General features: G+C 42.1%; 1 protein-coding gene across 3 annotated transcripts in view; it reads left to right on the top strand.

Moving 5' to 3' along the window:
- The window catches only part of c6h2orf76 (chromosome 6 C2orf76 homolog), an 88,446-nt gene that overhangs the window by 53,039 nt on the left and 20,179 nt on the right, over window positions 1–15,228 (top strand). The window contains exons 2-5 of one of the 3 annotated variants that reach the window (XM_072262129.1): window positions 1,255–1,405; window positions 8,196–8,352; window positions 13,234–13,284; window positions 14,420–14,457. In XM_072262129.1, the coding sequence (XP_072118230.1) occupies window positions 8,220–8,352; window positions 13,234–13,284; window positions 14,420–14,457 (222 nt within the window). In that variant the 5' untranslated portion in view covers window positions 1,255–1,405; window positions 8,196–8,219. The remainder of the gene's footprint in view (window positions 1–1,254; window positions 1,406–8,195; window positions 8,353–13,233; window positions 13,285–14,419; window positions 14,458–15,228) is intronic. The other 2 variants (XM_072262128.1, XM_072262124.1) reach the window with 2 other exon arrangements.

Below are 15,228 nucleotides of genomic sequence, written 5' to 3' on the forward strand. Positions count from 1 at the left end.
GTACTGTGCTGTACTGTTCTATGTTTTGAGTAGTGCAGAAAACCAGAAATAGAAAAGTAGTGAGGTAGTGTTCATGGATTCAGTGTTCATCTAGAAATTGGATGCCAGAGGGGAAGAATCAGAATCAGGTTTATTATCATCGGCATGTGACGTGAAATTTGTTAACTTAGCAGCAGCAGTTCAATGCAATACATAATACAGAAAAGAAAAATAAATAATAAATTACAGTATACCGGTATGTATATTAAGTAGATTAAGAATGTGCAAAAAATAGAACTACTATATGTTAAAGAAGTGAAATAGTGTCCAAGGGTTCAATGTCTATTTAGGAATTGGATGGCAGAGGGAAAGAAGCTGTTCCTGAATCACTGAGTGTGTGCCTTCAGGCTTCTGTATCTCCTACCTGATGGTAACAGTGAGAAAAGGGCATGCCCTGGGTGCTGAAGGTCCTTAATAATGGACACTGCCTTTCTAAGACACTGTTCCCTGATAATTTCCTGGGTACTTTGTAGGCTAATAACCAAGATGGAGCTGACTAGATTTACAACCCTCTGCAGCTTCTTTCAGTCCTGTGCAGTAGCCCCTCCATACCAGGCAGTGATGCAGCCTGTCAGAATGCTCTCCACGGTACATCTATAGAAGTTTTTGAGTGTATTTGCGGACATACCAAGTCTCTTCAAACTCCTAATAAAGTATAGCTGCTGTCTTGCCTTCTTTATAACTACATTGATATGTTGAGACTAGGTTAGGTCCTCAGAGATCTTGACACCCCGGAGCTTGAACCTGCTCACTCTCTCCACACCTGATCCCTCTATGAGGATTGGTATGTGTTCCTTCTTCTTAACCCTTCCTGAAGTCCACATTCGGTTCTCTCGCCTTACTGACGTTGAATGGCAGGTTTTTGCTGCGGCACCACTCCACTAGTTGGCATATCTCACTCCTGTATGCCCTCTCGTCACCACCTGAGATTCTACTAACAATGATTGTATCGTCAGCAAATTTATAGATGGTATTTGAGCTATGCCTAGCCACACAGTCATGCACACCAGTGTTGATCGTCAGTGAGGAGGATAGGTTATCACCAATCTGCACAGGTTGTGGTCTTCTGTTTCGGAAGTCAAGGATTCAATTGCAGAGGGAGGTCCAGAGGCCCAGGTTCTGCAACTTCTCAGTCAGGATTGTGGGAATGATGGTATTAAATGCTGAACTATAGTTGATGCACTGCATCCTGACACAGGTGTTTGTGTTGTCCAGGTGGTCTAAAGCCGTGTGAAGAGCCATTGAGATTGTGTCTGTCATTGACCTATTGTGGCGATAGGCAAATTGCAATGGGTCCAGATCCTTGCTGAGGCAGGAGTTCAGTCTAGTCATGACCAACCTCTCAAAACATTTCATCACTGTTGATGTGAGTACTACCGGGCGATAGTCATTAAAGCAGCTCACGTTATTTTTCTTAGGCACTGTTATAATTGTTGCCACAGTACTGTCAATGGAAGAAGCTGTTCCAAAATCGTTGAGTGTGTGCCTTCAGGCTTTTGCACCTCATTCCTGATGGTACCATTGTCCTGGGTGCTGGGGATCCTTAATGATGGGAATCGCTCCCTGAAGATGTCTTGGATACTGCTGTGGAGGCTAGTGCCCACGACGGAGCTGACTAATTTTACAAGTTTCTGCAACTTATTTCAATCTTGTTGCATAGCCCACCAACCCCCTGCCCCCCCATACCAGACAGTAATGCAGCCAGTCGCAATGCTCACCACTATACACTTGTACAGAGTTTATAGTTGACAAACCAAACCTCCTCAAACTCCGAATGAAATATAGTCGCTCTCTTGCCCCCTTTTTGCTGCATCAATATGCTGGGACCAAGTTAGACACTCAGAGATCTTGACACACAGGACATTAAACTTTATGTACTTTACACTTTTAAAAAATGGACAAGAATGAGAACTAACTTTGTATAAAACATATGGACTATATTTGTAACTTACAAAAATCTCCCCAATTTCTCTGTTAATTAGTGTTTTAATTAAGCTGCCTTGCCTTGCCATGTCTTCAAATCGATGATGCATTTGAACTTGAGGCTCAGATTATTGTTTAGCTTCTCAGATCTTTACGAGCAGTCTTTAATATTGCACATCACCTTTATGATCTTGATGAGCCATTATTAGCCTTCTAGTCGTCTTGCTTTCTGTTCATGAGGTGTTAAGTTAACATGAAGTAGTTATTTGAATTCAATCTGGTGAATTCTTTTGAGGAATTGTAATTATTTCAAAATATGCTTATTTCATTTTCCTTACAAATATTTTGTAAGTATAAAATGCATGCAACATTCCCTCTTTTTTTTAATGGCTACACGGACCAACTGTTGCACGAAGCAGGAAATTTCTACATAGCTTGAGAACTGCGCAGCACTTCAAATGCTATTTTTGTGATTTGCATACTGTGACAAAAAACCAAGTTATCAGGAGATTGATGCTGATGAGAGAGATAAGTGAGACAAATGGAGAAATGTTCAAAATGTTAATGAGAGAGGAGAGAGATAACGAAAAGAGACACAGTTCTGAGTATTGACAGACCGGTTGCTTTGAACCTGAACTGTTTGAAGTTTCATGGAGAGGCGATACCCCAGCAGGGGGATAAAAGGAACAGGTTCGCTAAGGCACGAGATAACGAGACCCTGGAAAAGCGGTGTGCCCCCACAAGTTGGTGGGAGTTTGAAGGTCTGGTCGCGGGAACCGACCATAGACGCACAGGGTGTAAAGGTACGATCGGCGGGAACCTGGTGTGTGTGTCCGCCCTTGCCTGGGTGCTGGGTTCACCGCGGAAGAACGGTTGTATCCGGAACGGAGGGGTCACAGTCGGTGACCACAGAAGACATTAAAAGGGTTCGCCCGAAAGCTAACTGCGAAGAACAAAGGTCTGTCTGAATCGGATTTGCATATTATCTCTCTCTCCAACGGCACAACAGCGATTACTGCGAACTGTACTAAGCTGAACTGAACTCTGCGTCACTTGAGACTGATCATTTTACCCCTAGACTGCGATAGAGCTTGTTTGATTCCTATTTATCCTAGTTCTGTGTACATGTGTGTATTATCATTGCTAACCTGTTGCATTTGATTAGAGTACTGTGTTACTTATTTCTTTAATAAAACTTTCTTAGTTCCAGTAATCCAGACTCCAACTAAGTGGTCCATTTCTGCTGGTTTGGCAACCCAGTTATGGGGTACGTAACATAAGTGGGGGCTCGTCCGGGATTTTGAACACCAAATTTGGTACTGGGTAAATTGATTGGGTTAAAATTCCCGAAAGAAAGAAAGGGCAAACAGCAGAAATGGAGATTGAGGAATTTCTTAAGGCGCCAACCTTGGAGGCATTAGAGGATGCCAGGAAATCAGAATTGGCAACTGTGGCCAAACGGTTGAATCTTTTTAAGGGGAAGTCGACAATGAGGAGAGCGGAGATGCACAGAGCTATCATTGAGCGTTATGTATATAGAGGTGTGTTTCCCCAAGGGGAGCTGGAGGTGATATCTATTGGCAAACCTGGTGGAGAAGCAGTACAGCTGCAGATTGAAAAATTGAGACTTGAGCACGAGTTCTGGGTAAAACAGCTGGAAAAAGAAGAGGGACAGGCAGTTAGAACAAGAAGCGAGAGAGAAGCAGAGGGAAAAGGAATTTGAGCTGGAGAAGTTAAAGATGACACTAGCGCAGGGGCCCATGCCGAACCAAGGTGGGGGGTTCAGGGCGACCCAGGAGGTTAGGCTGGTTCCCCCATTTTAGGAGGCCGATGTTGATTGGTACTTTCTCCATTTTGAAAAAGTTGCTGCAAGTCAGGACTGGCTGAGGGATAAGTGGGCTGTTTTGCTTCAGAGCATACTTAAAGGAAAAGCCCAGCAAGCTTACTCGGCCTTGTCCGCAGAAGATGCCCGGAGGTATGATGTGGTGAAAGAGGCCATACTCAGGATTTATGAGTTGGTCCCGGAGGCATACTGGCAGAGGTTCCGGAATGCGAGGAAGCACGTATTTAGAGTTTTCCCGTGAGATGCAGATGTATTGTGAGCGTTGGTGCACCTCGAAAGGGGTCAATGGGGATTATGACAGACTGCTACAGTTAATACTGATTGAGCAGTTTAAAGGTTGTGTCCCTGAAGGTATGAGACTCTACCTAGATGAGAAAGAGGCAGACACCTTAGCCGCAACTGCTAAGTTAGTGGATGAGTACGCGTTGACACATAAAGTGAAGTTTACCCTGAGTAAAAGCTACCACAAGGGTAGTCGTGAGGGCAGAGGGAGTTCGCTGGAAAAGCCAGAAAGTAAGCCAGGCACTAGTGAGAAGGATAAGGAAGACAGGAAGCAGTTTGGTAGGAAATCTCCTGGGGTCGTATGCTATAATTTTGGGAAAGCCGGTCACTTTGCGTCCAGGTGCCTTGTCCCAAAGAAGGAGACGGGGAAAGGAAAAACGACTCTGACTGGCTGTATTGAGCCGGGAAACAAACTGCTAGGGGAGAAGAGGTCTGATAAAGTTCAGGAAGGGCATGAGAGGTTATCTCGGCCGGATTGGTGTCGGTGAAGGAGGGGTTAAACCCAGTTCCAGTGCGGATCTGGAGAGACACTGGAGCTTGTCAGTCATTGATATTAAAGAGTGTGTTAGACTTTAGTTCAGAGACCCAGACTGGTGACAAAAGGCATTGGGAAAGGGACTGAAGCAGTACCTTTGCACCAGATACACCTAAAAAGCGACTTGGTCTCTGGACCAGTCACGATCGGGGTGAGGCCCGAACTACCGATGGAAGACGTGGAGGTCTTACTCGGTAATGACCTCGCCGGCGGAGAGGTGTACCCAGCAGTAAGATTGACAAGCAAGCCTGCCAGGATTGAGGCCACACCCATGGACTCAACAGGTTTATCCCGTTTGCGCAGTGACTCGGCGCATGTCCAGAAAGGCTGCCAAAGTGAATATAGATTTAGCTGAGACGTTTTTACCAGCCTTGTACCAGGAGGGGTTAGAAAGTGAAAAGAAGGGGCATAGTGAAACAGACGTTGAGGTAAACTTATCATTAGCAAGGAAGGAATTTATACAGGCACAGGAGCGAGACGAGGAGCTGATGGTTTTGACGGAGACAGCTCTCTCCGAAGCAGAATTAAAAAGGGAGCCATTGGGCTATTATGTGAAGGAGGGAGTACTAAGGAGGAAATGGAGACCAAGTACCATGCCCGCAGATGAGGAATGGGGGGTGGTGCCGAAAATTTATGGGGATGAGATTTTTAACCTGGCCCACAAGATACCCCTCGGTGGACATTTTGGGGTGAGGAAAACAGTCGACAGAATCATGAAAGAGTTTTACTGGCTGCACAGGAGGAAGGATGCTATTGACTATTGTAGACGAGAGCTAACACAATTACAGGCTATTGATATGCTAACAGCTTGCCACGATAGGCGAATAGACCTAGTCGGTGTTATCATGAAAATTAATGAGGCTAGGGTGCCACCTGATAAGGGGAAAACCCATTTCAAAAAGATAAGTATGGTGCCGACCAGGTAGGAGAACTCTATTGTTTTGGCCAACTTTGCTGATGAGTTCTCTCACTTAACCCCCGAACAAAGCGAGCTGCTGATAAAGCTAACTAACCAGCACACACATGGATGTCTGGATGTCCCGAGGCAATGCAAAGAGCCGGTACATGGTGTTGTTGTCACATCAGGTCAGCCTCGTAAGCAACACCCCTATAGGATGAACTTGGAGAAAGGCAAGCTAGTGGAGAAAGAAATTGAGCACATGCTAGCCACATATTATTAGGCCATGCAAATTGGATTGGGCGTCCCCCTGTGTGGTTGTCCCAAAAGTCGATGGGAGCATCTGATTCTGTACAGATTACAGAAAAGTGAATGCCATCACAAAAACTGATGCTTACCCCATCCCAAGGGTAGACGATTGTATCGATAAAGTGGGGAGAGCTATGTACATTACAAAGATCGATTTGCTGAAAGGGTACTGGTGTGTTCCTTTAACCGACCGGGCTAGAGAAATCTCAGCATTTGTCACTCCCTCCGGGTTATACGAGTATAATGTTTTACCTTTTGGCATGAAAAATGCCTCAGGGACCTTCCAGAGGATGATTAATTCAGTGATGAAAGGATTAAGGAACACAGAAGCGTATATTGATGATTTAGTGGTCTGGAGTGACATGTGGGAGGAGCACATTGTGGCAGTAGAGGAGCTGTTTAAACGGCTGTCTGAAGCCAACCTGACAGTAAACCTCGCAAAAAGTGAGTTCAGCCGCGCGACGGGTCACTTATCTGGGATTTGCGGTAGGACAGGGGCAGCTGGCTCCGATGCAGACTAAGGTGCGGGCTATCTCGGAAGTCCCCACCCCGACAGACAAGAGAGGCCTGAGAAGGTTCTTCGGGATGGAGGGGTACTATAGGAAGTTTTGCAAAAACTTTGCGGATATTACCCTCTGTCTTACTAAGCTCTTGCCAAAGAATGCGAAGTTTGTGTGGAATGACCTTTGTCAACAAGCCTTCAAGAGTCTGAAGGCGATTCTGTGTCACCATCCTGTGCTGAAATGTGCCTGACTTTTCAAAACCCTTCTCCCTAGCAACAGATGCTAGCGACGAAGCAGCCGGGGCGGTGCTGTTGCAGACAGACAGAGGGGGTTGATCACCCAGTCGCTTATTTTTCTAAGAAATTTAATATCCATCAGAGAAATTATTCCACTGTGGAGAAAGAGTTACTGGCCATCATACTAGCATTACAACATTTTGAGGTTTATATTTGCCCGGCACAGAAACCACTGGTAATTTACACTGATCACAACCCGTTAGTGTTTTTGGCCACTATGAAGGATAAGAACAAAAGGTTGCTAAATTCGAGCCTGGTCTTACAGGAATTTGATATCAAAATAAAACATATAAAAGGAACGGAAAATGTGATTGCTGACTGTCAAGGTGTTGACAACTTAAAGTTCTCTGTATTAGCCGAATAGCTGATGACACTGTATATTAGTGTGTATCTAATAATGTATTGATGCCTATAATTTTTACCCTGGTAAAAGTCCTTTGAAGGGTAGGAGTGTGACGAAAAACCAAGTTATCAGAAGATTGATGCTGATAAGAGAGATAAGTGAGACAAATGGAGAAACGTTCAAAATGTTAATGAGAGAGATAACGAAAAGAGACACAGTTCTGAGTATTGACAGACCGGTTGCTTTGAACCTGAACTGTTTGAAGTTTGATGGACAGGCGATATCCCAGCAGGGGGATAAAAGGAACAGGTTCGCTAAGGCACGAGATCACGAGATAACGAGATCCTGGAAAAGCGGTGTGCCCCCACAAGTTAGTGAGAGTTTGGAGGTCTGGTTGCGGGAACCAACCATAGACGCACAGGGTGTAAAGGTACGATTGGCGGGAACCTGGTGTGTGTGTCCGCCCTTGCCTGGGTGCCGGGTTCACCGCGGAAGAACGGTTGTATCTGGGACGGAGGGGTCACAGTCGGTGACCATAGGAGACATTAAAAGGGTTCGCCCGAAAGCTAACTGCGAAGAGCAAAGGTCTGTCTGAATCAGATTTGCATATTATCTCTCCCTCCAACGGCACAACAGCGATTACTGCGAACTGTACTAAGCTGAGCTGAACTCTGCGTCACTTGAGACTGATCATTTTACCCCTAGACTGCGATAGAGTTTGTTTGATTCCTATTACCCTAGTTCTGTGTACATGGGTGTTTTATCATTGCTAACCTGTTGCATTTGATTAGAGTACTGTGTTACTTACTTCTTTAATAAAACTTCCTTAGTTCCAGTAATCCAGACTCCAACTAAGTGATCCATTTCTGCTGGATTGGCAACCCAGTTACGGGGTACGTAACACATACTATGCATATTTAGAATGAAAATGGAAAAATCACACACTTTTGATTTTATTTATTAATTGAAGGGTATAATGGAATACAGTCCAACAAAGAAAATCTTTCATGTTTCGTAATCGTTTTCTAGCTGCAAGGCAATGAAGGCTATGTGAGCAGGAGCTTTTCAGTTACTGTATGGCAGTGCACCCGCATATTTAGAGGAACAGTGATTGCATGGAAAAGTGTAATATTTTTAATTTGCAGTGTAATCACAAATACCTCATAAAAAAAAGTTGAATTGATTTTATGCACAGAACTAGTGATTTTTTTTTTCAAATTATAGGTTTAAAGTTAATGACTTCTGAAAATGACTTCTGAAAAAATAACTGTTACTATTCGTCTGGTTCGTTCCTTCGAATATCGCAATTTCAAGCCAGTGGTTTATCATGATGTTAATGTAAATCAGTCTGTAAAGGAATTCCTTGCCTTTCTCCAGAATGGTGAGCTAAATATCTGTTCTGTGTTTTATTGTAATTATGCATTGCCCTTAGTTTTAAGATGATATGCATTCTACTATCAATGTAAGTTCAAATCTTTTTAAGGAAGGGTGTCTTGTTTAAAATCTCTGCTAATACAGCATTATCACCAACGACGACGTAAAATAAGGTTAGTTACCTCTTAACAGCCTGTGCGCTTTTGCACTAAAAGTAAGTGACTGTACGGTCAATTACCATGTTTTTTAACAGTGAATTTTTTCTCAGGATAAAAATGATAGTTATTGGGCTATGCAGATTGGTTATTTTGACCCTGGGGGAAAAAGATAACCAGCTGTCTGCTCTGTCAATGCTGCTCAGTCTTAAACTGCTATCAGGTCTCCCCTCTGCTTCGGAGAAAGTTTGTCAAGCCTTGTAGCACATGCCCCCTAATCTATTTCAGTATGCTCTCCAAAGCCTCCACATAACTTCCTAAAATGGGATGACCAGAACTGAATGCAACACTCCAAATGAAACCTGATCAAGTTTTATAAAGCTGCTACATGAATCTTGAATGCAATCCTTTGATTAATAAAGACAAGCATGCTATATACCTTCTTTACCACCCTATCAACTTGTGTGGACACTTTCAGGAAGCTGTAGACTTAGACCCCAAGGACCCCTTTGTGCGTTCACACTGATGGGTCTCGCGATTAAGAGTTCTGTCCATTTATAGAGCTGTCAGTTTAAACCTTTGGATCCAGAGTCATCAAGTTCAGGGCTTGATGATGATGATGCTAATCTCTTTGGAATAGCAAGGCCCCCAGCATTGATCCTGAAGGCAACCCATTAGGGTTGCAGTATTAGGATAGCTAACACAAAATGCTGGAGGAACTCAGCAGGCCAAGCAGCAGCTATAGGGGAAAGAAAAGTGTAGTTAATGTTTCAGGCCATGATGTTGACTGTACTTTTTTCCATAGATGCTGCCTGGCCTGCTGAGTTCCTCCAGCAGGTGTTACTTAAATTTCTAGCACCTGCAGATTTTCCCTTGTGATAGGATCAGTGCAGCCTTTGAGTCTCGTTAGTTTTAACTAATGCTCACTTTGTGATCCCCGGTTTTGTAGACTTGGTTTTCTGCTTTCTCTATAAGTTTTCAGTGTCTATTGTGAAAATGGATGCATTGTTTTTCTGCTATTTCCTTAATGCAAAATATTGTTTCTCATGATTTGTAAGGGACCATTAGTAACTTCAACTAATTTTTCCTTTCGTATTTGTATGAATGTTTTTGTTTTATTTTGCTAATTCATTTTCATATTTGACTTTTTGAAACAAATTGTTTTGGGCTCGACCTGGCTGCAGAGTTGATTTTTTTTTTCCCCCCTCTGTGGGTTGGTGTCAGTCTCAAAATAGGGGGTCAGCCATTGACGACAGACAATAGGTGCAGGAGTAAGCTATTCGGCCTTTCGAGCCTGCAACGCCATTCACTGTGATCATGGCTGATCATCCACAATCAGTACCCCGTTCCTGCTTTCTCCCCATATCCCTTGACTCCACTATCATTAAGAGCTCTATCTAACTCTTTCTTGAAAGCATCCAGAGAATTGGCCTCGACTGCCTTCTGAGGCAGAGCATTCCACAGATCCACAACACTCTGGGTGAAAAAGTTTTTTCTCAACTCCGTTCTAAATGGCCTACCCCTTATTCTCAAATTGTGGCCTCTAGTTCTGGATTCCCCCAACATCGGGAACATGTTTCCTGTCTCTAGTATGTCTAATCCCTTAATAATTTTATATGTTTCTATCAGATCCCCTCTCATCCTTCTAAATTCCAGTGTATACAAGCCCCAGTCACTCCAATCTTTCGACATATGACAGTCCCGCCACCCCGGGAATTAACCTCGTGAATCTCCGCTGCACTTCCTCAATAGCAAGAATGTCTTTCCTCAGATTTGGAGCCCAAAACTGTACACAATACTCCAGGTGTGGTCTCACCAGGGCCTTGTACAACTGCAGAAGGACCTTTTTGCTCCTATACTCAACTCCCCTTGTTATGAAGACATGAGAGTTTTTTTTTCAGCTTTTTAAAAAAAGATAGTAAGTCTTTGGAATTTTCATCTAAGAGTGCCGTGAAGGCTTAATTGCTGAGTCTGGTCAAGATGGGAATGATTGGATATTTAAGTACGAAGCAAATCAAGTGATCTGAAGGTTAGTGCAGTAAAATGGCAGAGGACGCAAGAGGGATTGTATGGCTTACTCATCTAATTTTTTTTTTGTTTCCTGTTCTTATTATTTGTTCCTCTCTTTCTGAATTGTGAAATATTCCCAAACCACAGGCTTCACTACTGTCTCTATTAATATGCTTTTCCTTCATAATATACCATTAGTTAGCTTGATAGTGATGCCTAGGCTAGTTTTCCTGTTTTATTTTGTCTTAAAGGGATAAGTTACGTATCTTAAATGTTAACCTTGCTTTTTTTTAAGCTGTTAAATCTGTTCCCAATCTACCTAGCTAACCTTATGAAATTACTGTTTGCTTTATTTTGATTTCAGACCCTATTTTTAGATTGAGCATGATAAGCTGCCAAAGGCCTTGAACAAACTGACCATCAATACTTCCTTTATACATTATCTAAAGTTAACTGTTCCCTCATTGGTTTGTTAATATACTGATCATTTAACAAAAAAATCTCTTGTATACTTCTCCACACTATCCCCGCTCATTCTGTTTTGCCAGTATGTATTAAATTCAATTTGTTTAATTCACCCATAGATGAATACAGCCAAACATGACACCGTTACTCCAGGGCCACAGTACCAACAGTCACACAGCTCAACACACACTTAGCACATACACGATATCAAGCACATAAAGATTTCAGTAAGATGCAGCCACGCAAAAATGATAGTCCAGACCCGAGCCGTGAACGCTGCAGAAATCTGCAATCGTCCACAATACCGCTTGTCTTCCGCTGAACAAATATTGGGGGGCGGACCGACTCTAGTGAGTGCACTGGCTCTGACGCCTTGCTCCTGGTGGCTGTAAACAGATGACTATGCGACTTGAGGCCTTGTCCTCGCACGTACAAGATATCAGTAAAAATGAATGTAGATTAGTGTCCCAAGTAATCACTTTCTACCCCTGGTTGCAGCTCTTAATTTTCTGATCTGTCTTGTGTACTGTATGATTGCCATTGTTAGGGGTCCTGTATACAACTTTCAAATTGGGGAGGAGAAGATGGCGTGACGCAGCGCGCGTGGCCACTCCGAAATGATATCGGTATTTGTTAAGTAGGTACTGTGCGCAATCCTGATTTGATGCAGACGGACGTGAGAAGCACGGAGGAACATCTGAAATGCCTGCTTCGCTGCCACTGCTACTGTGCGATCAAGAATCTCAGGAGGGGAAGGCCCCAAATCCTCGGCTTTGCCTATTGCCTGTTGCTGGGGCTGGGGTTGAAGCGCTCGGCAGAGATGGTGCTTGGTGTCGGAGGGCTGGTCGGAGGCTCGGAAGTTTTTGGACGGACTCAAGAGACAGCTGTGGTCGGGTGCTTCCAGGGTGCTGCATCGGCAAGTTTGCGGCGCTGGAGGTTCATGGCAGGGAAAGTTTCTCCCTTCTACTGTCTGCGCGAGATGATGGGACTTTCGAGAGAGTTTGAGACTTTTACTGTGCCCATGGTCTGTTCTTTATCAAATTACGGTATTGCTTTGCACTGTTGTAACTATATGTTATAATTATGTGGTTTTTGTTAGTTTTTTTTAGTCTTGGTTTGTCTTGTGTTTCTGTGATATCATACTGGAGGAACATTGTATCACTTAATGCAGGCATTACTAAATGACAATAAAAGAGAACTGCGTGTCCTCATAATCTAATCTAAAAAGTTATTTCTGCCTGTGGGGGCCATGCATCTGTGTTCTATCTGCATTGTATTCTTTGTTGTGTGTTTATTATAGCAGTTACCCACATGCATGGGGCATGGTAAAAGCAAGGGTTTAATTGCATAAGCATGCTGAGCTCTGGGAAGTTTCGAGCTGGGACCCATTGGGTGTCATATCTTTTGCTGGCCGCTTAATTACATTTGAAATTGTTTAGCTACTTAACTTTGCTTAAACAACAGGAATTCTGCAGATGCTGGAAATTCAAGCAACACACATAAAAGTTGCTGGCAGCATCTCTAGGAAGAGGTGCAGTCGACGTTTCAGGCCGAGACCCTTCGTCAGGACTCTTTACTTTGCTTAAGTATGTTTAATATTGCTGGTTTTAGTTTCGTAAGTTGCATCACTTCGAGACTGTATGTTTTGAAAATTGCTCATAAAGGATCGAATACATTTCTTCGACTTTTTGAACATCCCTGTATTTGGTTTCTAGCAGTGGTATTGGTTTGTTCGAGTTGTTGCTACACTGTCTTTTGCTGTTAGCTCTGCCTAAACTAGGGGTTCCCAGCCTTTTGTGTGCCATGGACCAATAGCATTAACTGATACTGTCCTCTATTTTTTAAAAATGAGTAGATCCTTCCTCTTTACATCTTTCATTCTGTTCGTATTGAGATTACCCTGCCTCCTTTTCCATTTTGCCTAAAAGTAGCCTGGATTTTCCATGCAACTATGTCTTTGTAATGGTTGTTAGATAGTGCCCTCTCTTGATGATTTATTGCAAAGCTTTGAAATCCTTTGTACTCATGCAGGGTTTCCCAACCTTTTTTATTCCATGGACACCTACCATTAACGGAGGGGTCCATAGACCACAGATTGTGAACCCCTCTTTCTTTTAACTTCATTCATACCAAATTACAGTTGAGACACTTTTTGAGGTTACTTCTGAATGGTTGCTATTGCTTGCCCTTAAGTGCTGTCACTTTTCTTTTTGGTAGTCTCCATCACTGCTTAAGAAGCTTTGTTTTGCTTTCTGTAGATATACCTTCAAAGCCTGGACTCCCACCACCTTTTAAGAAGTGCACTTATGGTATGTTATATTATAATTGAAGTCACTCAATAGCTCTTATGAAGTTTGTGTGTGTTGGTTTTGGATTTCAAAGTTCAAGTTCAAAGTATATTATCAATGTATGTATATATTTCATTCTACTCCTTGTTTGTGATGATTGGTTACCATAATCTTTTACATAAAATGTTATTAATAAAGTATTCAGTTGCATTTTTTGCTTTGGGAGCCGTCAATGAGTAGTCGCTCGACCTCAGTAGCACCATCTTAAACCGGATATATCTTTGTTGCCTTATGAAGTTTGTTTTTTTCCATATAGCTGAATAGTTGATCATGCTCCTTAATCGGCCACATATGATGCACTTAACTAAATATGTCATTTGTAACTGATACGGATTATATGGGAGGCAGGTTCTGAGGGTCGGCACAACATTGTGGGCCGAAGGGCCTGTACTGTGCTGTACTATTCTATGTTGTATATTTTTCTGAAATAGTACAGTAATATTTTGAATATCAATTTCCTATGAAATATGTCAAATTCCTGGCCTTGTCTGGCTTACTATTTTTCTCTGGTGGAAAGCTACACATTTTATCTTCCCAACTCTGAATGTAATTGTCATCATCAACACCTTTGTTGTTGTTCTTGATGGACAACTGCACCAGTCTGAGAAACAATGTGTGCTGTATTAGCTTGCCTCCCCACCATTCTCCATCTGACAGCCTTCTGTCTGGTTTTAATTGTTGCTTGTTCCCACAAACAAACACGAGGGAGGTTGTACGGTATCAGGTTTTTTTCTACTGTGGTTTGTCCTTGATTTTTTTTCCCCGAAGAACTTGGGAGCATAATCAGTTATGAAAAATGAAATGGCTTTTTAAAAGGACATTTTAAGAATGTCTCAGTTGTCTTTGAACTGCTGATGTAAGTATTTCATGAAATATGTTTGTTTGTTTGAGTGCCCTTTCTTCCTGTTTCCTGTTTCTCCCTCTACGCACAAGGGAAAAACGGGCGATTTGTGGCTGAAAGGGTTGACGGCCTGATACTGGTTATGGAATTAAATAGTGAAAATTTGAGACTATCAGAAATGGTGAGAAAATAGAAACAGATGTAACTTGCAAACAAAATTATGGTTTTATATGACTTACTTTTATTTTTCTTTAGATACATTAAAGATTATTCACCAAGCACATGGGGCAAAGGTATGTTTAAATTTTGAAAAGAATTTTTTCTGCGTTCAATCTTTTGATAACTTATTGCAGTGTACTGATAAGACTATATTGTTCAGTACATCATAAGCAGAGAACAAAACACTTTTGTGTCACAGCCTTGCTAAAACAAATGTGTTATTTGTGTGTGTTTTCTTATCCTTCTCAAGCTGATTGACTTTGCAAGCTGATTCTATTGCAGTACTTGGTTGGTTTTAAATTGCTATATTCTAATAATCATTTTCAAGTAATTTTAATTGATTGTTAGAATTAACTTGTCAATTAATGTTGAGAGTATTGACTGAGGCCAGTTGATTAATTCGGTTGCTATCATGAATATTCATCTGCATTTTTATGCCTGCTGGATTTGCATCTAGGAACAGGAAAGCAAATAGCTTTCTGTTAATTTGTAATTTGCATTTGACTTTTTAAAAAAAAAACAAATTCATTTTTGTTACCCAAATTGTAGGTGTATAGATTTTGCTTTTCATGTTTTCTAAAGCTTTTCACTCCTGGACATTTTGTATAAAAGGAACTTTTTTGAAAGTGCTTCCTGCTGATGGAAACTTGTTGTTACTGAGATCCTGGTAATATGTGTTCTCTTTTTGCCTCAGAACTTTCAGTTATGAAGGAGGTCAATAAAACTGAAAGTACACCTGTATGCAGTTGAAAACTTTTTAAAGTTATTTTGAAATGGGCTCGTATTTCTGGCCTAATTTTATAGCAGGTAATTTTCCTGTAATATGCTGTCACTTGTAGTATTGT

The sequence above is a fragment of the Mobula birostris genome, chromosome 6 (assembly GCF_030028105.1).
Source record: "Mobula birostris isolate sMobBir1 chromosome 6, sMobBir1.hap1, whole genome shotgun sequence".
NCBI lineage: Eukaryota > Metazoa > Chordata > Chondrichthyes > Myliobatiformes > Myliobatidae > Mobula > Mobula birostris.